Here is a 26542-nt window from a genome sequence, read left to right as displayed (position 1 = left end):
TTGTAAATGTGTCCTGAATTGATGAATTGCTCTCAGGTGAAGCTTGACTTTCACTGATGAAGTCCAATGTGTGAAGCATTAGATCAACCAATGATCAAGCAGTTCTCTAAAATAGCTCAAAGATGCAACTCATGAACCTTCAACTGGCAAGCATATATAGACAGAGCGCAAGACAGTGTTACAATTTCTGACAATGGAAGAGCAAGGAAATGAACAGGGTCAACATCTAGGAAAAAGAAGGGGAGTGAGGCTGCATGGAGAAGGGTAGGGATGCAAAATAGAGGACGAGGTAGAAGAGGCCAAGGGCATAGGCATGTTGCTGATGAAATAAGGGCCACAATTGTGGACCACATTCTCAATCATGGCCTTACAATGGCCAAGGTTGGTCAAAGGTTAATCTCCAAACATACAGTTGGGAGAACAACCCTATCCCCAGTCATTCAAACATTTCATAGACAGGTATATAATCCAACAATGTGCACTGTGCTGTCATATTGCATACTTACTGTAATGCTTCATATTCCAGTATTCCACTTGCATTTTACAGTACACAGTATACATACTGCACATATACTGTCACACACAAACACACACATAACTCTGATGGTACCGACATGTTCACTGACATAAATATTTACTTCTGAGAGATAAACTAAGGATTTTAAGCAAATAATGGACTTTTACAGGTTATCGATCGTGTGGTGCTGTTTGTATGAATTGCTTTGAGAAATGCACTTACTGTTTTGCAAATGTTATGGATGATTCGAGAAATGTACCAAAGTGACTAAGAAGAACTGTAAACATCAAATGTCTTTCAGTCAATAAGCAAGAAGGCAATAAAACTCTTATGGAAACATATCCCAGCTTTTATTACATCAGGCAGACTGGAAGGCAATTTTAAAAGGACTGACTCTGAGGCTAGGTGTCTGTAATGTAAAGCACCATGGATAAACCCAGGTGATACATATAGTAATGTAAACACAGATGAAATACAAGCACTAGGCACACAACTTACATAATTTGTAAACACAATGTGCTGTGCATGTTCAGTAAATAAGGAGCTTAATTAAGGTGGATAAAACATTATGATAAAAGTAGCGTTAAAATGTTATTAGATTGTACTGTCACATTTCTATGGTTCATTGTCTAACATTTGGTTTAGCGTAACAAAAGAACTTCACAAAAACAAACTATATACAAAGGCAAAGAATTCACTCCCTTTGGGTCGAAACAAATCATTCACATTATTGACTGGGATGTAAATATATGGTCCTCTAATATACTTCATATCAATCTATAACAGTGGCTACACAGAAAAGCTTTCCACAGCATATTGCCATCAACCGAATATTTGGACAAAATTAGTCAAAACATCCATCACGTTAAACTAACTTCCTGTGATTCAGGCTTGTCAGCTCACAGCCGTACACTTAACGATTTTCTGTATATTCTGTAAAAGTCGAACCTTCTCACTCAAAACCATCAATAAGCAAGAATCATCACTTTGCTGAGCTCATTCTGTCAATCATAGTCAAGTCCTTGTCACAATTACAAAAAAGCAGCAACCATGAGAACAATGCCACTGACATAATTGTAAAAACAACATGAATTATTACTGTATTATCAATCACAGCATGTTTAGTATAAGGGTTAGTATGTAAAGTAAATATGTAGACTATCAAATCATCAAACACTATATTGTAATACCTATAATATAAACCAACATATATTATTACAAGATAGTATAACTATGAATATGTTCAGATACAAATCGTACTTCTTAGAAGGCTAAACAGTGTAAAATATTGGTTTTGTTCAGCCACTGTTATACTACTGGTGTTAAATCATAAAATCTTTCAGTATACATTCAAAAATGAATTTGTGCAAAAAGAAAAGAAAATCACAAATACTAAACAGGCCCAAATCTGATGTATTCATGAACTTAACCCCATTAAAAATATGGGTAAAAACAACCTCAAACACATTTTTTTTCCATTCACCTTTCATTTGATTTCACTTTACTGAGCCCTCAGGAGTGGTCAATCACAAATTCTCACAGGGAAAGAAAAACACATCCATATAACCATCTGCTGGCACATCTTGGAGAGACTTTCACATGAAATAATAGCTGTGAATGAGGGAGGATGTGCAGGATGTTTAAAATCAACACTGTCCTGGGAGACTTTCTGACTAAATGATAGTCATTGCTTTTGTTAGACTTCCCTTCAACAATCTGAAAATTAAGAAGGCAATTCAGTCGTTTTCCTAGCAAAACACTCGTTTTTTACAGTTAATGCACTCAGGCTTCTGTTTTTTCCTTCTCCTTCTTCTTGCTCTTTTTCAAGAATGAAGGTGTGCGGAACTTCTTTTTCTTTTTCTTGGGGGACTTGCTTTGGCTCTCTGGGGTCTGCGCTTCCCCTGTCTTCTCATTCGTTGTTATGGATATTTCCACCGTTTCCGAAGTGCTCACGCTCAGCTTGGATACCTCGATGCTCAGATCCTCCTCCAATTCTGCCAAGTGGTCTTTCCCATTGGGTATTGTGTCTGTCAACAGATGAAACCAAGTCAGCAGAAAGGGATGAGGATAAGAATTGCAATCACATAGATATGTCTGCGATGAAATATTTAACTATCGATCAAATTTAAGGTATTTCATGTCCTTGTACAGAGCACATCTCTCTATATAAAGCAAGGAGTCTCTGTCTGTCTGTCTGTGTGTTTGTTCTTCGCATATCTCAAAAACCATTTATCCAATCTACTTCATACCTGGCAGGTGTATTGCTGGGAACTCAAGAAAGTTTAGTGTTGAGTGTGAACTTGTTTGGATGAGCGGTTCTCGAGAAATATATAAAAATACCTCATAAACAACACTGATTTGCTTCTTTTTCTGCCTGTGAAGTCAACGAGCGTAAACATGGACAGCTCCATTCTGCCTTTCCAACCCACATTGTGGTTGGAGGTGGGATTATATCCGTAGTGATAATGACTTGAAAAAGTTTAAGAAACTTAAGCTCTAGTATTGAACCGTTTACTGTGAACAAAACATGTACATTGAAGATTTACTGCAGGATGTCTCAGACATGTTTTGAACGAGCACTGCAGTTCATCTAACTAAAAGAGAAGGAATCTCTGTCTGTATGTGTGTCCTTCATGTATCTTGAGAACCATCCAGCCGATCAACTTCACACTTGGTGGGTGTATTGGTGGGGACCCAAGGATGTGTAGTGTCAAATTTTGTGCAATTTGGACATGTGACACATTTAATATTACCTTGCAAGGCAGCTGGAATCGCAAGATCGTGAGACCACAAAATCATGCCACCGGTGGTTCAGACCAATCCGTGTTGCGAATCCCGCTGCCTTGCAATGTAAGACGGTGATAGACGATGATGGACAAATGGTTTATCCAATCACCTGCTCAGTATTTTTTGAAAGTTGAAAGTGCTTGCCCTTCTCCAAACAGTTTCCATGAAAAAATTTTCAGATGGTTCTGGGTAACAAACCATCTGGTGCGTCAGGTTACGTTTAATATTAATAAGCTTTGAATAAACAAGTGAACAGCGAGCCGCTCAGCTCTGTGTCTGAGTGCAGCAAGAGAAGAACGAGCACACACAGGAGAAGAAACAAAGGCAGAGGCAGTAAAACTAGCCAATAGGAGCGCAGACATGTTTGATTGGCAGCAGAATCAACCAGTGGAAGGCTGTAAACTGTCCTACGATTCAACCTCTGTTTAGTCTCACTGGTGAAGTTTCTGTCTGGATTTAAACCATTTTATTTATGAATTCATTATTGTTTTCATTGGTACATTTGTCAATTGATACATACATGTGCAGTTCTCGAGAAATAATAAGCAATTGGCCTGTTCCAAACAGGCACATTTTTAACGGGCACTGCACTAGTTAACATAAAAACACAGACACAAACAAGCAACTAGTTCAAACACATCACCACATAATACCTCTTGACTAGCTTATTACCTTGCTTAGCTGGTGTCATAATGGGAGAGAGGGAAAGGGAGATAGTAGAGCCATCAAATGTTGTCATCTCATCTGCATCGGTGGCATCATCATCATCTATAAAAGATTTAAAGTCATCAGAAGTCAGTTATTCATCACAGTCGGTATGCTCAGGTGAGTGAGACTTTTTAGATGAACAAATGTGTGTCATTAAGACTTGTATCTCACTGTTTGCAGAAGCAAAACTAAAAACCCCTGGCTGGTTTACATTTCATTAATTTTTATTAGCAGATGAGTTTGAACTGTCTTGGTGAAAAATTAAGGTGTTTCTCTAACACACAGCTGTAGAAATGTTTCCCTCTTACACACACATTTTTTCCTGGACCGCAGTTATAATCAAGACATGAGTGGATTGACAAGACTGATGTCTCTGCAGCTCATCTCTCATTCCTTATGAGCTGACTTCACAACTCAGCGGAAGAGCGAAACCAGGAACGCAGGAATCTCTTCATTTTAGTGAACTTAGTTCTAACATTTCCTCAGGCAGGAACCGAGCACTCTGACTGGACTAATTAACTTCCTGGACTACAAGCTGACAACGCAGTTTTTACGTGGATAAAGTGAGTACAGCAAACTTGTAGAACACATAAAACTACAAGTTTTAAGGAAGCAGACCTTTACGTAACTGCAATTTATATTCCCTTACAATAATGTCTGCTGGGTCAAACTAGTTCAATCTGATTTCACACTTCTTCAGAAATCAGCATTTAATGGGTCCTAAACTCCCATTTTTGTTCCTATGCTGGCCTTGCTTGATGATGTCAGATCATGTCCCTCGAGATTTACTTTGTCTCTGCATCTCAATTTCTTTCATGACCTTACATGACCACAAAGGATTAACGTCAAAACATCAGATGCTCACGATCTTAATGGGATGCTGTCAGATATGACCCCATGTAAGCCCAAGTAGGATTACATTAAGTAAGGCTTTGTAATGGTAAAGAAACAGCATGACTCATAGAGACACTGTATGAAGGATAGCAATGAGTACCGTCTTGGCCTTGCTGCTTTTTTTCTACCATGTTCTTGTATTCCTCCAGCACCTTCTCTGTGAACTCATTGAAAGGGTTGGGGGGAAGAGAGCGAGTCTGTTCTTCATCCTCAATGATGAAAGCCTGACAGAGAAGAGAGCAAAAACAGAACAACAATGAAGTCTAGTAGAATATTTATGTCTAAAATAAGAGTGACACATTCTGTATGATGCAGTGTGGTTGCACCAGTATGGTGTGATGGTTAATATACTCACTGGTCCTGGTATGGTGTCCACAACGATGCCCGCTAGTAATTGAGACTTTGGTCCTGCAGTCATCAGGTCACCTCTGTGCTGTTCTTTTATCTGAACAAATGTATTCAACAAAACCATATTAAACCTGGTTCAGATATCTTTGACATTATATACAGTCCATTATAAGTTCACACTTTTCCAAGTCTGTCCTAAAACAATAGTCAGGTGCCCAAATGAACATTGACACATGTTCTTCTTGCTGTAATCATTCCTCCTGTTCATACTGGCCTTTCAGAGGTCCCTTCATAATGTGCTTTCAATGTAAGTGATGGGGGCGAAAATCCACAGCCTTTGCACATCTTTCTGTGCAAAAATGTATTTAAAGGTTTATTTATAGCTAATGTGAGTTTTTTGTCGTCCAAATGAGTAAAATCAAGTCAATATCTACTATCTATCTATCTAGTCACAGTCTTTTTAGTGCCAATTTCCTTCCACTGCAGCTGAATGGGAAAACATTGTCCTTCAAGAAACAAAGGGGACGTTTTTTACTGAAAAGACTAACTGTGGAAGATATCCACTTTATTTGACTAGCTCAGACGGCTGAAGTCTCATGTTGTCTTTAGACAAACTTTTAAATACATTTTGGCTCATAACAAGAATCCATTACTTACATTGTAAATGCATTTGGAGGGGATCGGGATCAGGAGGAATGATTACACTGTGAGAAAAACCTGTTTCAATGTTCATTTGGGAAGCTGACTATTGTTTTAAGACAGACTTGAAAAACTGTGAACCTATCCTTTTGGCCGTATTCAGACCAAATCAGGCGATGCGGCGTTCAGCCATGGGGTCGAGTGGAGGTGTGAGGGGGTTGTGGGCATGTTTATTTGCGCTCTAGAACTTAACCACTGCGAAACAATCAGAAAATAACGTTTTATTGATCTGATTCACCGGCTTTCTCGCTACCAGCGCTCCCTCTCTTCATTCACTCTCTAGCTCGCTCAACTACAGCTGCTCTCTCTCTCTTTTTCTCTCGTCTTTTTTTAAAATGAGTTGGGAAGCTGACAGCAAAGTCTAACTTTACTTTAGACGTTATCATATGAAGAGAAATGTCCTCCCCTCGTCCTAATAACATCTTTGTCCTCAGTCACCTCTGATCAGTCTGATCTCCAGCTGTGATTGGCCACCGCAGCCTTCATCCGCAGTGACATCGGGTTGCGTTTCTCCAAAATTTGACTCTGGCTCAACTTTCTGGCCGCAGTCCGGTGCGGCACTGCAGCGGCCAAAACAGCTGCAGCCGAACCACACTACCCCCATTCAAATAAATGGGAGGACTGGCATTTTCACCGCACCGCCTGATTTAGTCTGAATATGGCCACATGTTATATCAAGCACCTGCCTACACAAGGTGAAACATACAGTCATAAATAAAATAAGACCACTCAGAAAATCACAGTACAGTTCTTCAATTGATCAATCCTTCGGCTATATGATTGATTTTGTATGGAATGTGACATATTGGTGTCTCTAATCAGCATCAATTAATTGAAAAACTAGTCTTGTACCAATTTCTATACTGTATACACTGTATTTAAGCTTAGAACTAGGTGTGAATTTTTAAATAACAGTTCCCATCATGATTAATGATGAGATGAGAGTATATAAGAATGAATGAAAAATCTTTGTGAGTCTCTGCTGCCCAGGATTATAACATGGTGATGTTTCAACTCACCCGGTTCCTCTTGTCCAAAACCTCTGTGGGATCAGTGTTAAGTGGGACAAACTGGTTAGGGTCTTCAATCTTTATTGGAGTGCCAATTCTGTTGCCTGGCTGTGAAGACTTCATCCACTGAGGAAAGAAAAACAGATAAATAAGAAAAACTTCAACATTGAACGTTGAAAACATGCATTTATCAAACTGGCCACAAGAGGGCAGGCTAATATAAAGGAACAGCAGCTTCCAAGATCACAATTTCCTTCTAAGGCCAAAACACTAAGAGTTAGATTATTAAATTTCATGGTACAGTGTTACAGAAATTTGACGCACCATTGTCTTGGTCCTGGGGCTGACATCGCCGCTGGGTGATTGTTCAGGAACACTGACCCTTAAGTAGCTGTTGGGTGAGTTGAGCCACCGGGTTCTTTCTCTCTGCTGTTTCTGCACCATAAATTTGAAAGGGCTACGCAGACCCAGCTCACTGTCCTCCAGCGGCACAGCAGACACAGTGGCAGGGATCTCCACGTCGTTCTTGGATCGGGGTTTTTCACGGACAATGGGGTTCCTGTAAGTGTAGCCCGTTCTGTATCCCTAGAGGGTCACACAGAGGGGAAACGTTATTCTAACATACCGTTTTCTCTTGTCAGAAGTGTTGCAGTATTCTGCAGCGTCATTCAGTGTTCCCTCACAATCTTTTCAATAATAAACTCGCTGTATCGACTGTTAAGATACAGAATTTAAAGGATGCACAGGCCACCCAAGATCCACAGTGCTTACACAGTGCTTCTAAATATTTAAACAATGCTACATATACAAACAGCATTTCTGCAGACTTGACCAGTTTCAGAGGGAAAAGATAAAACTTTAGTTTGAAGAAGTGTGTTGTTAACAATACATCAAAGACAGGGAGAGACAACTAGAAAACCACTGATGGGAACTCGCAGTGTGAGCAGAATACAGTCTGAGGCCGGCAGCACAGCACTACAATCAAAACCAAAAATGCCATTTTCTCACAGGCCATATGATGAGTTTGACACCGAAAAAAAATCTCTGCTTTGGGCTTTGACTGTCACAGGCAAGCCATTGTCAGAGCTTTTGGAAATGTTTTAGCAGAATTGTTCAGTGCCCCCAATACAGTGTCACTAACTGGTTAATAGACTGCTCACATGACACTGGTTAACAGTGTCATGTGAGCTTATTGCATGTAGGCTTGATTATAATTTATTGTTCTGATTAAAGAACAAAAATCCCAAAATATGTTTGGCTCTGGCCCGTATATAAAATACAGTATGCACCAATTGTATAATTTAAATACTCAATTTCTGATACACTGATTAAGTAGCTGTTGGTTGCTTGTTCAATGTGATGGATTGCTTTTTGAATATAATGAATGGATGAGAGAGCTTTATAAATCAAAGTGTTTACTTTTGTTAGCTCATTGAATTGACTAACACACTCTCTCTCCATCCAAACTCCTTATCTGCCTCTAGATAAGAATTATCTCTCCATTCAATCTCCTTGTTTGGTTTACAAAAGCAACACACCGTGTCCTTTTTTTATTTGATTTTATTTTTTGTTGTTGCTGCTGTAAACACCGTACTGGGCCAGCTCTAAATCATCTTCTTCCTCCTACATTATTAGCTGTGACCTTTAGAGCAGCCAGAGCTCTTGTTGTGTGTGCTTTGGATTTCACCCATTGTGATCATTTCGAACATCATGAGGTTCACCATAGCTAGCAAACTCCACCTTCTGGCATGGACAGGCAGACATCCTGTTGCCGTGTGTGTGTGTGTATGTGCATTTGCAGTCAGAGAAAAGAACAAATCTGATATCAAAATTGAGTACACTAGAGTCCTTACACTAAGTGATTGTGTGGTCTGTGGCTGTAACTGTCCACAGCATGCCTTACCATCTGGAAGCTATGATTGAAAGGGTGGGCGGGCTATGATCACACAGAGCTGAAACAGCTGCAGCCCTCTCCAGCCACAGTTGTTAACTAGACACACACTCATACAGACACATTCTGACATCTTCTGTGTCCACACAACATGTCAAGCCCTGGTTATTAGTAGTGTGGTTCGAATAGCATGGTTTTAACTGACAGAAGTGCAGCATTGCACAGAAACCCTGAGGGTAGAATAACACCATGCTTAACATGTTCTGACAATAATTGCGTGAGTTTCTATTATTGTAGTGAAAAATGTGCACACAGAGACGTTTATAATGAAACATGATTCAATCACACAAATAATTTTGAGGTAAGATTAAAAAAAAAAAACACATCTAGTTTCATTGCGTTCCCTTATCAGACATTTCCAGAGGAAACACTTGAGACAGGAAACTCGGAGCATCATGAGTAAGGGTCACATGTCAGGGTTCACTCACCAGGTTGTCCAGCATCCTCATAAGGGACTCGAACTCGGCCTCGCCCACTTTCCACTTGACCTCACTGTCGATTACCACCCCGGCAGCGGCCACTCCCTGGGTCAGGGGTTTAAACTTCCCTCTGTCCAGGAGCACGAGATTGTCTGCGCTGCCGGCACACCTCAGAGCATTCACCTAAACAAAAACATTTGGTAACAAAATTCTTAATACTGCTGAAGTTACCAGACAAATTATAATTCAGCACAAAGTCACTGACAACTTTCTGACCATGCTTCATTATAATTCTGAGGTTTTTTAGAAAACCTGAACAGAGAAGGTAAATATTTTCTCCTCAAAGATGCAGTAGGTTTGTCGTCTCAAAGGAATTGTAATCATATGTGAACTGAGCTGTCAATATATGTCAAAAACAAATACAAACCAGACACAGCAGGATGATACAAAAGCACCTACAACGCCTCCCTGACACAAAACAACAGGAGTGTGTCAGTAACACTACAGGGTTCCACCTGGCTCCGACTGGAAACAGAGCTCTTTACAACATATCTGACTTTGTTCAAACATACTGTATGTTAGACATCGGCTTTGCTTCCATTTCAGGTGCTGCTATTTGCAGCCAGGTCTTATTCACTTGTAAAAAAAAAAGGAAAAACATTTCTAAAAGTGAAGAATTACATCACCGATTTCTACGCATTTAGTTGACTCATAAATGCGTAAATATGTATTAAGGCCACACTCAAGTTTACAAATTGCTGTGACCTGAATGGTGTAACTAGATTTCATTATCAAGCAGAGGTAGTGTCAAGAATACAAATCAAGTTTTTAATACCTGGATTTCGCATGCTTGCTGGGAGTGGTACACATAATGAAAAGCTTCTTCCACTGTTTCTCCCAGAGCAAGCAGCCCATGGTTCCTCAGGATCATCACCTGAAAAACACAGGAAACACTTGAGCTGCCTAATGGTCCACAATAATAACTATGATACACTAATACACACAAATCCAGCTGAGTTAATGCATTGGTGTATTCAGATATGCTCATGTGCGTTAATTAATTAATGTGTAAATGTTAATTAATGTGACCTTATCAATGTACTTGTCTTGATATGACGCATGTGTAAAAAAAATCCAGCCTTAAATGTACTGTTTATTGTGCTCTTCTGGTTAGTTCACTGTGAAATCAGTGACTACAAACACAAACATCTGTCTCCCCAAGATGAAAATAAAAGCTTTAAGAGCTGATTCATGTTATCAACTAGAGACAGCTTTTGGGTATCTATCTATGAATCCTTCTGATGTAAGGCTTCAAGGACTTTGTCAGATGTCTTGATGTAATTCTGTGGGCGTTTTTGAGGTTACTTAGGAGCGGTGTTGTGTTGGACTGTGTTACATTCATATTATGTATGTCTCATTATGTCAATGGTCAGAAATTCTACACAAAAAAACAAGGTAGTGGTGCACTTTCACAAAGTTGGGGGGCTTGCGAGATACGATTTTTTAAAAAAGAATGGTCAAGACTGATGCAGCAGAGGCTGAGATTTCCTTACTTTAAAAGTCAAAAAATTTCCTAAATTGGGTGAAGCTGGATCCTAAACTTCTCGTAAGGCAACTCAATATCATCCTTCATTATGCAGGAAGATGGAGGGTTGTATTATAACTGAGTTGGTCATATGAAGGTTTGAAATACTGTACATTGACAAAATTACATTATATCCATAAAATATGGGTTTAATTACACTGAACGACAGACTTTGGTTGGCGTGAGGTGTCCATGTTTGCTTGGTTTTCCGACACTTCCATATTACTAAGTGCCAAGTTGGATATATCAGAAAATCCCCAGTTTCTCAGACGTAATTACAAGTTGGAGGTTGACGTACACGCTATTTAAAAGTCGGAAACTCATAATTACAATAACTCCAATATGACATCCCTGCCTAATAAAGCCACACGTCTATAAAACCCCACACCCTCCGTCTGTAACGCTAGCTTTCTGTCGTAAAGCTGAGATAACCTTGATGACATCCCAATGACATCATCAGGGTTGTTTTATCAGACTTTTGCGACTTCCCTCTAGAGCCTGAAAGACATTATGACTGAGTAGTAACTGAACATCAGCTATAAAATCGGTGCAGTGGATGAGTTTGGTTGGCAAAAGAAGGGTATTCAATTTTAGTACATTTCTGTGATATACTCTATATAAGAATTTATACTGTACTGATTTATTTATATTCACCAGTAGTTTACAAATGACCTCATATACATCCTGTTGTGCATACAGTATAATATGCTGTCTGTCCCATGTGAAAATGAGCCTTTCACTAATGGAGTCCCTTGGTTTGACAGTACCTTGGCAGTAGGGCCCAGAGCTTTCTGAAACTCCACCTTCTCCTCTTTATTATCCAGGCTGCCATGGTAACCAAAGCAGCTCACATCTCCCAGAAGCAAAGCCTCCTGGGAAATGGGCAGGATTCCACATTTCATCGAGGACACCTGTTAACATGGGATGAAAGCAACAAAGGCTGTGACGCACTGACATCTAAATGGAGGCACATTTTTGCTATCAGGCACAAATAAAAACTTAACACAGCAACGTTCATCATGTGCTGTACATTTTACTGCCGAGCTTCAAAGGAAATGGCAAAAATGCATTACAGGGTGTCTGCATCCAAAATAACTAAGCACACAGGGGGCTGCTTTTAATTCAGTCTTCTTCCTCTGGTGCAAAATAAGCATTTAGCAGCAGCTTTTATGCTTTGAATAACACAAAGCTCATATAATATAAGCCTGGAGCACACTTACAGCAGCTGTGGCAGGGGTATGTATATGGATGATACATCTCACATCAGGGCGCATGGAGTAAATGGCAGCATGAGGAGCAAATCCAAAATGGTCAATACCCAGATCAGTAGAACCTTGGTCCACAACATCACCAATCATGTTTACCTTCACCTACAAAAAAACAACAACAGAAAGTTAGAGCTGTGATGGATGTCAGTTGGCAGCGTACTACAGTTTTTAGTAGTAGTTGCTGTTGTTATTATAGTAAAGCAGCAGCAGATTAAACAAAGAAATTCAATGTTATTTCAAAACATGGAAGAATAGAAATGTTAAATACTAAACCTATAGGTGCTTACATATGATTGAATCAATAAGGCAAAAATACTTTATCAGCATGACGCTGCAAATCCATGTCGATGTGATTTGCTTAATGACAAACATTGATACCCCAGACAGGGAATCTCCACATGTCAGCCAATTCAAATCTCAAAACAGTGCCTCGACAGACAGGACAATTGAGACAGGATGTGGACTAATGAGGTCTGGTACAGACCATTATTGTTAAAACTTTTTAATGAGCAGAAATAGCAGCATGAGGAGCCCCTTATTAAAAGCTCCAACTACCTAGAACCATGTGCTCCAGTCTTCATCACTCCACATCCAAACTCCAAACTGCCAGTCAAATATTTTTCACAGCTTATATTTTAAAATACAAATTAAAAAAAGACGAATGATCCTGTTTTATTGGAAACTACCTTGATTCCGATCAAAATAACTTTATCTTCATCACTCTAATGAGGCATTTTGTTTCAGACTACACACTATATATTTATTGTACTTAACATTCAGTATACAGTGTAGGCTTAGCTGGTTTCGTTTTTAGTGGTTCTTGCGATTAATACAGCAATTAACTCTCACTTTAAAATTAATATGTCCTTCATTTAAAAGTTTTTCATTTTGCTGAAGAGACTCTAAAGCGCTCAGAAGACATGAATGGAGACAAATGACGACTCACGATGGAGAGCAGAAAAGCCATAATGAGGATGTTGAATGGTATACTGTGTTAGAGAAAAACTGTCAAAAAATATCATCTTTGAGCGCTGTAGCTTGTACTATTAAAAACATCTAGACACCTCACAGACATCTGATTCAAATCTATCAATGTCAGGTTTAACTGACAACAATATGTGTCACATTCAGGTGCCTGGCTATTTCCAATAAAAAAGTCACAAACATTCCCCAGTACCTATTCCTTACTTGTATTTTGAAAATGCATTGTGTTAATTTAATGGATTTACAATGACAATGCCTGAGATTTAAAAAAATAAATTAATTAAAAAATACAAATACCTAGTGTATGTAGCAAAACTCCATGACAATTCTGACTCATGATTGGAAAATTGGAAAATGACAGCGCACACACACACACACACAGACGTCGTGCTTACCAAATTTGCTGCCGTCACCTCAGCGAAAGACAGACCTCGTGGATTAATAAGCACATGATCCTGCTCTTTACTGACACGCACCTGAAAGCAAAAAAGATCATATTTTAAAATCCAAAACTTGTCTGGGTAAAAACGTGAATAACGTAAGTAAAATTCCAACATTAAGAAACATTTGTGATGTAAATACAGTGTATAATCCACCGTATAACAGAATTTGTTGAGCTTGTACAGGAGAAATGGAGATATGAGTGCATTTCTAGCCATTATGATGCCTCTGCAGCAGTGTTTCCCTCATGAATTCATTTTTGTTAAGGTCAAAAAGCCCCTTCGAGGAGCAGTGTGTCAGATTAAGTGGCCTGCGGAGGACGCGAAAGGCCCTCTCTAGAGCCAGTGTTTGGTTTGTCCATTCTGGGCTACTGTAGAAACATAGCGGTGCAACACGGTGGGCTCTGTAGAAGAGGACCCGCTCCCTATGCAGATATAGAGGGTTCATTCTAAGGTAACAAAATCACAACAATTCTTATTTTCAGGTGATGATACACCAATTAAAACTTACTTTTGAAAACAATATTTCATTTCTGCCAAGTCTGTTCTGCTAGATGCCACTAAACTATATACACAAGACCACAGGAGACCAAATTTCTACACTTAAAAAAAGTTCTTTAAGTTGGGTTAGCAGCTACTTAGAGCTGAGAGACTCACCTCACCTGTTCAAGGATACAGGAAACTCTGAACTACAGAGGAAAGCTCCCTTCACTCTCAAAAATCGGTATGTGGGTTGATAAAAACTGACTTTCTAAGCTCTGTCTTTAGGGAAAAATCTGAGTTTTACATTTTGATATCTCAAGTTATTCATCACATATTTCGGTGTGAATTCTCACAATTGGGGAAGATGTTCATATTCACAAAACTGACTTTTCTGAAACCATAAATAATATATGGATTCCAAAAATGCAGAGGTACTCCCCTTTAAGCCTTCCCGGGAGCTAGAGAGCACAAAGCTCACATAAAGATACACAAACCTTGTGTGGCATACGTAAGCAGATGTGCATCGGAGCATGATGGTGAAGTTGTACTCACGGTGATGTAGGAGCTTGTAAAACGAGCCCAGCTGAAGAGGTCAACGAGCCTGTAGAGGCTGGCCAGCCTGCAGCGACTCTGCTTCTCCCCTTTAGCAAAGGATGGAGACTCGATGCCATACAAGTCATTGACTGGAGTCACCATCCCGAAACCTGCCACAAAACATAACATCATCGGTAACTTGCTATGCATTAAAAACACTAAACTTGTATTTTTTTTTAAAACATCTACAAGGATGTTAACATGGTTTGCTTTCACAACATATAAAGCTAAAACATCCCAGGGAGCCTCTGCAGCTGAAGCTTAAAAAAAAGGCTTTTCTCAGAATTCCCGACAAGAAACTGGAGGATATTTTTGGACTGTAATACCATATAAGGCCATTTAATGATACAAGGCTTTATCTTTTACAGTCACTTTAACCTTTTAAAAGAGCCGATCCGCCTCTGTGACGTCACAGACATTTCCTAAAGTGACATTTTCCAAACATTTACAGTTTTCGACAGTCAAACTTTTCTGCTCTAGCCTGCTCTATGACCTCCCCGGAAACATAAGGCATAGAGGTTATGCTAACATAATTAGCATTGCAAACAGCTGTAATTCATTACCAAGACTGGTCATGGGGGCTACTTAATAGAAACATTGACAATGAGGAATGCTGTCAACAACTTTCTGCCTTTTCTGCTGTTTCAGGGTTGTTCAGAGTCACAGGAGTCTGAGAAATCAGCCTCTGACAATGAAGATATTCAGCCTGCATAATGCACGCAGACAGAGTATACACGCTGAATGACAATCAGGCACGAAAGGAGATAGATGGAGGCATTCACACACGCACAAACACACACTCTACAACTCACTGATTGGCGATGTCAAGGGGCCAGCCCCTCCCAAGGTGCTCGCCATGACCAGGTCAGCGATCTGTCTGAGAGCCAGGAGACCTGTGGGGTTGTTGCCCTTCGTCAGCTGATCCTGAATCAGACCTTCCAGCTCATCTTTAAACACCTGCGAAGAAAAAAGTTTTCTTTTTCATTCCGGGAGAGTTGAGGAGAAGAAACACAAACACTCTGTTAAAGCTCTATTAACTTAGCAACTTCTAAACACACAACCCGACCTTAACATCAGTCCAACACCTCCTCGGGATGTGTCGAGGAGCACAGCATGCTCTCCTCCTTATTACAAGTGTAAACAAATCACTACGGGCCACTTTAAAACCTCTTTGTGTGTGCGTAGGCAGGAGGGGGGAATCGTATTAAACCCAACTATAAATTTTTGCCTTCGAGAGCAGCCTGTGAATCTTGAAAACAGCACTATTTTCCTGTGTGCTGCGGCTAAGCTCCCGCATTCTGCTTCATCCGACCACGGTTCCCATGGTGATGAGATAAGTTCCACTTGTTGGGCCTGTTATGCAATCGCAGATCAGTGTGGGCTCGTCTTATTTTCATGCACTTCATGGGCATGTGGTTGTTGCAGCTCCTTGTACTCCATCTAAACACTGCACTGCTCTGTTTATCATCATTCTGGCTTTTATCAAAGATGATATAAGAAAATGCTACAATACAGATATGATGCTGCTTAGAATATGTCCTCTATTTTACCTTTTAATGTTATCAGTTAATCTGTAATAACACTGGTAAGACACCACGGAGATTAAAACTGATATTTCATTATCTAAATACAAAACTGGGGGATTTTTGTGACACATTTCATTGTCGCTGCAGACATTTCTGTTTCTAAGCTTTATAGCAGTTATATTTCAGAATAAACTCAGAGCAGAATGTATGAAATAATCTTCAGATAAACAAGAAAAAAACCCAATGCATTTTAGTCTATCTTAAGTGAAGCCTCTCCAGCTTTAAAAGCATCATTCATTGCTCATACACAGTGAAAGCTTGTGTGTAGGAGGGCACTTATACGGAGCTGCGGGCTACATACAGGACTCTGCAGTATCTGGGTGACCCTCTTCTTCTGCTCCATCATATTGAAGTCCTGCCTCAGGTCTGGCGACATGTTCCTGCTGCGGAGGTACTCGGGGTCACTCTCATCTACGCGGTCGAAGTAGCGCTCCTTGGAATCGTTGCTGGAAAGGGACAGGGTCAGGGACCCGGCTGTCTGCCTCACCTCCACCAGACTCATGTTCCTGCAGAGTCTTCACTTCCCCTGGCCTCTCGCTGGTCCTCTGGAATCTGTATGAGACGATGAAAACACTGCTGCTTACTTCACATTCAGGCTGTCAAGGCAACCGGTGTTGCTTTAATAGAAAAGATATGGGTGCAATGGTGACTCATGTAATTACATGGATGGAGACAAAAGGAGAAGAGAACATTGTCATATGATTGATGCTGCTTTAAAGCTGTTGCTGCGCAAAAAAAAAGGAGCTGATTTAGCCACAGCTGCTGGGAGCATAATGCAAGTATTTTTACAGGATAGTTTAATAACACAGCAATAACCTCTCTCCACACACACACACACATGTATTCATTCCCCATCACTTAATGGGTTTTAGCACCAAAGTTCACTGTCTCTTTCTTCTCTACACAGATGGAGGCCAGCTCATAAAAGTGTGGGATGAAAGCAGCAACAGTTTTTCCCCACTTCTACTGCTCAGCCACAAGCTGTAAAGCATTGTCAACAGTAAACAAAGGCAGGCCTCATGTAAATCAGCCACTCTGAATAGCAGTTAGCACCTTTGGCGCTGCAGTGTTACCTGGACGTGGGGGGCTGGAGGGATACATTAAATTCAGCCACATTACATAAGGCCTAGCAATGCAATAGTTTCAAACAAACCAAACAAAGATAACGCGTTAATTGCTGGTTTTAGAAGTCGCCTCTAATCCACAGCACTCGGTGCATGGCATCAAATTACAACTTTAAAACATTTATAGTAGGAGAAGTAAGACGGGAGGGGGGGATATAAGTTAGTAACCAAGGCTACACTTTGAGACTTCTACAAGTTCATACTCCATTAACACAACGCGAATTAGAAACCACGAGGAGAACTGTTCCTGAAAGTTGAAAAATTACCTGTGGGGGACAAAAGTGCCCAATTCGTGAATTAACTGCCTCCGGACGATGTGATGTCGAATTTCTCCGGCAGAGGCTCCAAAAATGTGTCTGAAGGCAAACCGGACGGTTATTAGTCCCGATACATTGTGGAAAAAAGAAAGAAAAAATGTTGCAGGGCTCAAGTTGCTACAGTATCCAGACAGAGCTGACTGACTGCCTGCTGTGGGTAAAGTAGTGAGTTGAAGAAGAGAGGCTGCATGGAGGAGGATGTGGGTGTGTTTGTGTGGGAAAAAGGAAAAGTGACCATGTGACTTCACTTATCCACCCACCAGGCCTCTATGTATTCAGCGGGACAAAGGAATGGCCACTCAGGCTCAGTTCAGCTTTTTTAAGGCTCCCCTTTCCAATCATACTGTAGTTTCCCTGAATAATTCCTACATGTGCATGTGCAGCGACCTTATTTCTGTGCCATTGTTTTATCTCTTGTGGAATCCCTAATATCCCTGAAGGAACTTGTTATATTGCTAGTTCTTGGTGGAGGATTTGAAGCTGCGTTTGTGATTTTTCGATTAATCTTTTTCCCTCTCTCTCTCCCTCTGCCTCTCTGTCTCTGTACGTGTGATTCATTAACTCCACTGCCACTTCATTTCATAAATAACTGAGACTCCTGTGTTCCCACAGCCGCTCTCAGCTAGAGGTTTTCATCAAAGCTATATGGCCCAGCCATACCAAAACAGAGCACTTCAAAGCCAGAACAAGTGCTTCCCTCAAAAAGTGAGTGCCTCCACCAGAAAAAAAAAAAAATCTAAAACATAGGATGTTTGCACACAGAAAGCAATGCAACACAGATGTTCTCTCGAAGAGCAGATAGGACACTATTATAGACACTATTTCTGATTCTTTTCGTCACATTGCACTTTATCCCACATCCACAAACACAATATATTGTGATTACTTTCATAAACCAACTATATGCATCAATACATATGATGTAAATGGAAGTTTTATAGAGCTGCAACAATTAGTTGATCAATAGAAATTTAATCACCAACTATTTGATAACCGATTAAAGAGAGGTTCACAATTTTTCATGTCTGTTTTAAAATAACAGTCGGGAATCCGCATGAACATTGAAACAGGTTTTACTCTCTGTTATCATTCCTCCTGTTCATACTGGCTATTAGAGGATTCCCTTTAAATGCACTTTCAATTTAAGTGATGGGGGACAAAATTCACAGTCCTCGTTATGGGCAAAAATGTGCTTAAAAGATTCTTTGAAGATAATATGAGGCTTCAGCAGTCGAAGTTAGACAAATTAAGAGGATATCTTGCACAGTTACAGTCTTTTTAGTGAAAAGTTCCCTCTTTGTGACAGCGTTTTCTTCAGCTGCAGTGCAAGTGTAGTAACTAAGAGGGAATTTGGCACTAAAAACACAGTAACTTTGAAAGATATCCACTTGATTTGACTCATTTGCACAACTCATGCGTCATATTAGCTTCAAATAAGCTTTTAAATACATTTTTGCACAGAACATTGAATTTACATTGAAAGTGCATTATGAAGAGATCTTTTATTGGCCAGCAATAACAGGAAGAATGATTACAGCAAGAAAAACATGTGTCAAATGTTCATATGGGCCCCTTGCTATTGTTTTAGGACGGACTTGAAAAACTGTGAACATCTTTTAAACATTTCGAGCCAATTTTTAAGAAAAAACACAAAAATCCTCTGATTCCTGCCTCTTAAACGTGAATATTTTCTGGTTTCTTAATACACTGAATATTGTTGGACTGTTGTGGACATTTGAGGTTAGTTTTTCCACCATTTTCTAACATTTTATAGACCAAACGGTTAATCGAGAAAATACTCAACAGATTAATTGATCATGAAAATAATCATTGCATCCCAAACATTGTTTGTGATACCGACTATACCAGACAATTATTCATCCACTACTTGTTCACTTTTCATGGTAATAATGACCGTCATTGAACGTTATACTTACTTAGGAATCATATCGCACGTAAGTTCAACTAATGATTATAAAGTGATAATAACAGTAGGTAATGGAGCCTCATGCTGGGTTATTTCAGAAAACACTTGCACGCTGCTTTTCTTTAAGTGAATTAAATTAGTTCTCTTCTTGTAAACGGGAAATAAGATCAAGATTAAAGCAAACGCAAAGCTGTGCAGAAGAGAGCAGGGATCCCTCTTATCTTCCTGCCACCTTTAAACTCTTTTCTGCCTTGCTGGTCAGTCTCTCCAGAGTGTATTGCAGCAATATTCAAATGCGCTCCATATCAAGTGAATGCAACTCTGGAATCTCTCATTTTCTCAGCACCCTGCTCCTGCCAACCCACAGAGTTATTACCCCTTTAATCACACACAATCACACACACTCACACAAAAATCTAAATTTTTGGGGAGAAAAAGAGAGAAGGATTGGATCACTGACTGACATATAACAATTCCAGGAAACAGAGTGGAGTCTGGTAGGCGGAGCAGATATGCGGACATATGGGTTGATGTAATGAAAAGCAGAACTTTCTCACTCCAGAGCAGTGTGACCCCTCAAACCCTGAAACCCTGCCTCCCTGTTTCTGGCAGATTTCCCACTGAAACCACGTACAAGCTTAAATGTCTACGCACAAAACACACACACAGACGTAGAACTTCCTCCCACCCGGCAGCCCCCGCATTCTTGCTGACTATTTGAACTTTTCAGAGAGGGCAGTCCATCTTGGAAGCATTGGCCAAATGTCAGGTGTTATTAGTCGACGTCTCATTCATACAGATTACTGTTGAGGATATTGATGTCCACAGATAAAAGCACACCTTTGTCTTGTCACAAACCGGCTACTCCACTGGAAATAGCCTCTGAATGCAGACATGCAAATTCTGCCTGGATAAGTCAATGAAAAAAGAAACATGTGCAATAGAAATAGGGAATAGAGAAAAATTCCCAACATCATTCTTTAGACTCAGACTCTCTTAATTGTCAACCCATTCATATACAAACTATACATTTGGGATGAAATATCGTTTCCAAGGAGCCTGTAGTACAACAGTTAAACAGGTAGACAGTGCAAGACATAAAATACACGAAATAAAACATGAGGACCTAAACTGAACAAATGAGTGCATAACATAATAGTGCAGTGCTGGGGGTGGAGAGGAAGCAGCAGGGAGTTGGGAAGCCTGACTGCCTGAGGGAAGAAGCTGTTGCAGAGTCTGGGAGTCGTGGCCTGGTTGTTCCAGTACCTTCTGCCAGACGGCAGGCAGGTGAACAGTCCGTAGGAGGTGGGAGAGATCTGCAATGGGTAAAATGTCTGTGGTATAGTCCTGTGATTGGTGTGCAGGAGGTTCTGATGAATCCAGGATATGGGATAAATTCAGGAGACTACACCATAGAAAGATCTACATATTGATGTAGTAACTGAAATTTTGGAAACCCAAAAGAAATAAATGCATGACAACGATTACACAAGCTGAACCATCACGTTCATAGGAATATCAGAGCTTTTTTTTCATGGTCGTAGTAAAGTCATAAGGAAGACCTGCCCTCAACTGTAACATGGTAAGTCTACTTTATCAGTTCTTCTTTTCATTTTACTCGCCATGGGTTGAGAGATTCTCCTGTTTCCAACAACCGTTCTGGTATATCAACACAAAGTAGAAAGCAAGCTTAACATGGCTGATAACCACCAACTCTGCGATGGAAACTGAAAAACAAAAGACAACTGAGAAGGAAAAACACTGACAACAACAAACTGCACTTCTTTGAGCAGAGCAGACCCAAAGAAAGAAATGGGAGACTTCAAACTATGACAAGAGATAAAAAATCTAAGCTGACTCTTCAGAAAGATTTGGAGAAGAGAAGGCGAGAGTTGTCAACGTATTGTGCTAGAAGAAGAACCATTGTATGAACCAGAGTAAATCTATGACACCCACCCTATTACGACTGTTTATATGAAATGTGTGTAAACATTTGTTGTGACTGAAAATTTGCTCACAATTAGCATCAAGACTTTCTCTTATATTTGTATGACCTGTCATATTAATGATTTTATTTTTCTTATGATGATGCTATCTTGACACATGTGAATGTGATTAGATTGTAGTGTCATTGGTCATTTGACTATATATATATATATATATATATATATGTATATATATATTTATATATATATATATGCCTTGTTTCCTTCCTGTGGGTATTTGCCTGAGGAAGATGGTTGAAATGTCACAAATAAAGAAAAAGGAGCTGTGATTCAGTGTGTGGGTGCTCCTTGTATCTAACCAGAGTAAATCCACATAAAACCCATAAAGTCATTTTCAGTGACATAAGGTACTGCTGTTAGTTCCACACTGTCATTCTGCACAGATATTATACTAAATACTACAGCACATTATACAAAATATTATGGGAAACCATCAGAGAAAGCCTGAGATGCAGGTTTTAGTTTCTTAAAGCAGAGCTATTCTGCCTATGTGATTTAAATTGCTTTACTAATTTTGCTTCATTTTAATGAAATGTTACAGCTGCCTTAGTACGTTGTGCATTTGTGTGATGAAGGAAAGAATAAAAAGAAATATTAGATTGGATTTGGTTGGCAGGAACTCAATATTAGAAGACTCTAAGGATCAGGAGCACAAAAAAACACAATCAGGACATACACTTTTAACTGAGCTCTGCGACTTTCCAACAAGAAAGTTTCAGTTCAAGCAGAGAATCAAGCTCAGGGGCGGCTCTGGGCCTGTACCCGGAAAGCCCGTTAAGTAATCTATCCATGGTTAAACCTATGAGAAAGACATCAGCAGAAAGCATTACCGTGCTGTGGATGAACTTTGAAAGACATCTGGCACTACAGCAGTATTAATAAAATCTATCTGTTAATCTGTAATATTTATTTGGATGGTACATAAAATGTTGCATGTAGACAAAATCACACAATTCTGTTTATAGAGCCTTAAACAGCACACCAAGTGTTGTTTTTGGGAAGCTCTGTGCAAAACCAGACTAGCATTTCATTATTTTTCATGCCTCATTTTTCCCATAATTCTGGGCTGTTTTATTCTCAGGCCATTAATAGTAATTTCAAGACATGATCAGTGATTATTTGTATTGCAATAACTGGATGACATCAAAGGTTTTAGGTGATGGTATTCTGGTTCGTTGCTTATTATTACACTTAATGACTCCCATTTTAAAGTCAGGTGTTTAATCCAGCCTGTCCTCCCAAGAAAAACGACAGTATAGGTCATAAATTCAGTAGCCAAAAACGGCGTATAGTTACGTTTGAGTGACAGAAGCCATCTGGCGGCTGTAGTAATTATGACCTGGAGAAATGACGCAATTCAAATGACGTCCATATTCGGTGACTAATTTCTGTATTCAGAGGTGGCAGGTTCAGTGGATGGTTAGATAGATGGCAAAAAGTGGTCTTAGCCACAGGAGATCGCTGTTCGCTTCCTGTTTCCAACCACAAGATGGGACAATTTTTTAAAAACTGTAACTACACTTTTCATGGTCTTTACTGATGCCATGGCGGCAAAAAGTGGACTTAGCTGCAGGAGACAGCCGTTCATTTCCCGTTTCCAACCATGAGTTGGGACAGTCTTTTAAAAAAATTGTTGTGGTGTTTACTTTAACCCACACTAAATTTCAAGTGATCATTTTAATCCAAACCATGATCTTTCCCTGACCCTAACCAAGTGATTTTTGGGCCAAACCAGATCTTAACCACAGCGTTGCCACACCATAAAAAACAATTATTTTTTAAAAGGGATTTGTAACCGTTTTGGAAAGCTGCCAACAGAGGCAGTATATTAGAAAACTCCTATGGGTCGTTCTGAGTGCATGGTGGCATATTAGAAAACCCTCCTATGGGTCGTTCTGGAGTGCATGGCGGCATATTAGAAAACACTCCTATGGGTTGCTCTGAGTGCGTGGCGGCATATTAGAAAACGCTCCTATGGGTCGCTCTGGAGTGTGTGGTACAATTGACCTATTTGGTCGTTTAATTATGAGGATGTGTTGCGAAACAGTCTGTCTCCTTCTCTGGAATCTGCAGAATTTCCCATCTGCTGTTCAAGCTGACATGAGGGAAGACGATGGTCTAAATTCAGCCTGTATTCTCAGGCACCACAAATGTCACCACACAGTACTGCCGGGCAAAAAATGCAGGCTGCTTTCAACTGTTTTTACTGGGAACATTGCAAAATATTACCTCTTCAAAAAAGATCAAAAAAGATTTATTGAGACAAGGCTGAAAGTACTGGTAACATTCAGAGCTGAAGATTTACATTTTTATGATGATTAATTAGCAGCAAAAAAAACAAAAAACAAAACAACTTTGTCTGTACCAGCAGGGTTGCCATGGTAACCAATGCTTGTGGTGTCTCTTGTCTGAGGCAAGATCAGGATTGAACGGAGTGGAAGCAGAGTGAACGGGTGCCAGAAAACATCCACTTTTGCAGACAAGAGGGTGGTATCTGCACAGTGCATGAAAAGGAAAACCAAGTCTAGCAGTTCATGGAAGTACAATGAGAACTTATGTTCTCATAAGAGAATATAACACCGGTTACTCTGCCTCCTTGACTGATTGTTCTGTCTTGTAATTGGAGCACAAGGTAAAAGGTCATTGTATTTCCTAATTAGCCAAAGCCATTCTGTGTAGAGATTGAAATCACCACTGTTTCCCCTCCAACTACAGACATCTATGAAATATTGGCCATAACCCTTTCAGAGTTTAGCCAGCCCTCCCAGATATCCATCTCTGGTAATTATACTTTAGCCACCGAGGGGCCCCTTTTTTAATAAACTCAGTCACCCTTAACTCTGAGTACAAGCTAAATTGTGTGAAACTGTTGAGATCAAGATAGATAACATACCAGTGACCACTGGGAAGCTTAATTTTTGTTTAATTCTGTGTAATGCTATTAAAAATGTCAAAATATTTAAATATTTTGCAGCAGTTTCAGCATTTTTCATCCCCAAACAGCTGCACATTTTCTAGACCCCAAAAATCTGGATTTGATCATGGATCACATTTCACATTTATCCCTTCGACGCTCTAAACATTCACAGAGAGTAAATGTTCTTGACCCTGTTGTCTTTGGGACTTTTACCTGTCTGCAGACGATAGAACTGAATTGATATATTTCTGGTCAGTTGCTCGCTAGTCTTTGCACCGTTTGTATGACTGATCAGAGAAAATACCAACACTGCTAAACTCCTGTGAACGGTCCATCTCCAAAACACAAGAAAGGTTACTGAACACAGACGGATGTAGCTGCATCTGCTCAACTGAAAACAAGACCTTCCCTACACTATTCCGGTTTTCCAGGAATACTGTATATTAAAATGCACATTTGCATTAAACCGAACCTGCTCTTGAAGCTTTTACAACAACCTGATGGTGAAGGTTGGAGGGAAAAGAGAAGTTTTTTTTTATTTTTGCTACAAAACAATGCCATTGTTTTGACAACTTCACACAGAATATATCTCATCACAACTTGCTAAAAATGGTCCCGCTACACTCCCACAGCAGGGTGGGTGGCAACAACACAGCACACTTTGAACCTGAAACAATTTACATTGTTACAGTTGGAGTGGTGCCTTCACAGCTTTCGAGTGTAGTACTGCATCAGAACACACACACACACACACACGTAATCATACACATACACACACATTGCAGTGGTGTTGAAAGAGACAGACTTTGTTTACCTAAGTGGAGGAATTGGCTGTGGTCCCTACTGTTGTTGATTTTGGATGGCCTCCATGCTGGATATCTAGTGGTTAGTGTGAGGTTCACTTTAACTGAGGCTGAGGTAGCGGTCTGGCTAACAAATCCCTGGTATGTTGTCACATTCAAATCAAGACTGTGGGAAAATGAAGTGGTGATAAACCACTCACGTTTATGCTAAAAGCTGACATTTACTACAAACATAAAAAAAAAAATCCAAATTCAGCTTTTGGGATTTTATTGAGTGCAATAAAAGAATGCCATTTATTATGACATTCATTCAGCGAGGACGTGATGACCGACTGATGGTAAAACTTAATCTAACATAAAATTCACAAAATGAAAACTGTGTAAAAGTGTGAACTGAAACAGGAACAATCTATTGCATGGGTGAAAGGGTTTGGGTCATGACCTGCCTTTTCTGTTTTATGGCTGTCTATAACTCACATCACCAGGCACACATATTATGAAATCCTGTGCCGCCCCAACCCCACATCTAAAGTCAACAAATGCTTGTTCAGAGTAATGTTTCTAGAGGTTGACATTAATAGAAAGCAGCTGTTAGAAGCCTCTGCAGCTGGAGTTGACGGCGCAGCTGCAGGCAGGCCAGTTAAGCAGTGATCTACTATAATGTTATATCTATTAAAGAAATAATGCACACAGTAACCATACACACAATTTCTTGATATTATATATACTTACAAAGAAAACTGTTTCATAAAAAACACATATCAGAGTATGTTGCAAAGAAATTCCATTCTCATGGATCATAAAGTGTCCTATATCTGCTATCAGAATACTAAATATAACCTTTACTCTCCAAAAGCTTCAAAGCCCACAGATCACAAAATTGCACCATGCCACATAATTTATTTGCTTTTATCTGAGATCAAGCGTATGCCTGATTTAACAGATAAAAAGGTAAAAAAAAAAAAGAATACAACTTACAGTGTTGGTGGGTTTCACACTTATCCTGCAGGAGAATTCTTCACGTTTTGCTTCAAACTCCCACAGTCTCACTAGTTGCTAGATAGCTGTTTACATTATCACTTTGAAGAGGGTCATCTGGTTTTTCCCTGAAGAGAGGCAACTGCTGCTTTGCCTCTGATCTCCTAAACTCCCTCGGCTCCTCTGTGACAGCGGCT

At 39.8% G+C, this 26542-nt stretch overlaps 1 protein-coding gene across 2 annotated transcripts; it reads right to left on the bottom strand.

The window, feature by feature from the left end:
• Nucleotides 1–843: 843 nt before the first annotated feature.
• On the bottom strand, nucleotides 844–26542 carry add3b (adducin 3 (gamma) b). 2 transcript variants are annotated; one of them, XM_067610322.1, is made up of 15 exons: nucleotides 26346–26542; nucleotides 16575–16825; nucleotides 15500–15644; nucleotides 14646–14797; nucleotides 13566–13646; nucleotides 12139–12288; nucleotides 11686–11829; nucleotides 10169–10267; nucleotides 9343–9516; nucleotides 7288–7548; nucleotides 6973–7089; nucleotides 5262–5351; nucleotides 5007–5130; nucleotides 3977–4072; nucleotides 844–2544 (listed from the first exon to the last, which is right to left on the bottom strand). In XM_067610322.1, exons 2-15 carry the CDS (start codon nucleotides 16773–16775, stop codon nucleotides 2300–2302), a joined length of 2079 nt encoding a protein of 692 aa, XP_067466423.1. In that variant the 5' UTR covers nucleotides 16776–16825; nucleotides 26346–26542; the 3' UTR covers nucleotides 844–2299. The 2 variants fall into 2 exon arrangements, with proteins under 2 accessions (XP_067466423.1, XP_067466422.1); XM_067610321.1 differs by lacking the exon at nucleotides 26346–26542 and adding an exon at nucleotides 17664–17935.

The sequence above is a fragment of the Thunnus thynnus genome, chromosome 14 (genome assembly GCF_963924715.1).
Source record: "Thunnus thynnus chromosome 14, fThuThy2.1, whole genome shotgun sequence".
Taxonomy (NCBI): domain Eukaryota; kingdom Metazoa; phylum Chordata; class Actinopteri; order Scombriformes; family Scombridae; genus Thunnus; species Thunnus thynnus.
Note: the sequence above shows the minus strand (reverse complement) of the source record. Positions and strands in the feature narration are given on the sequence as shown.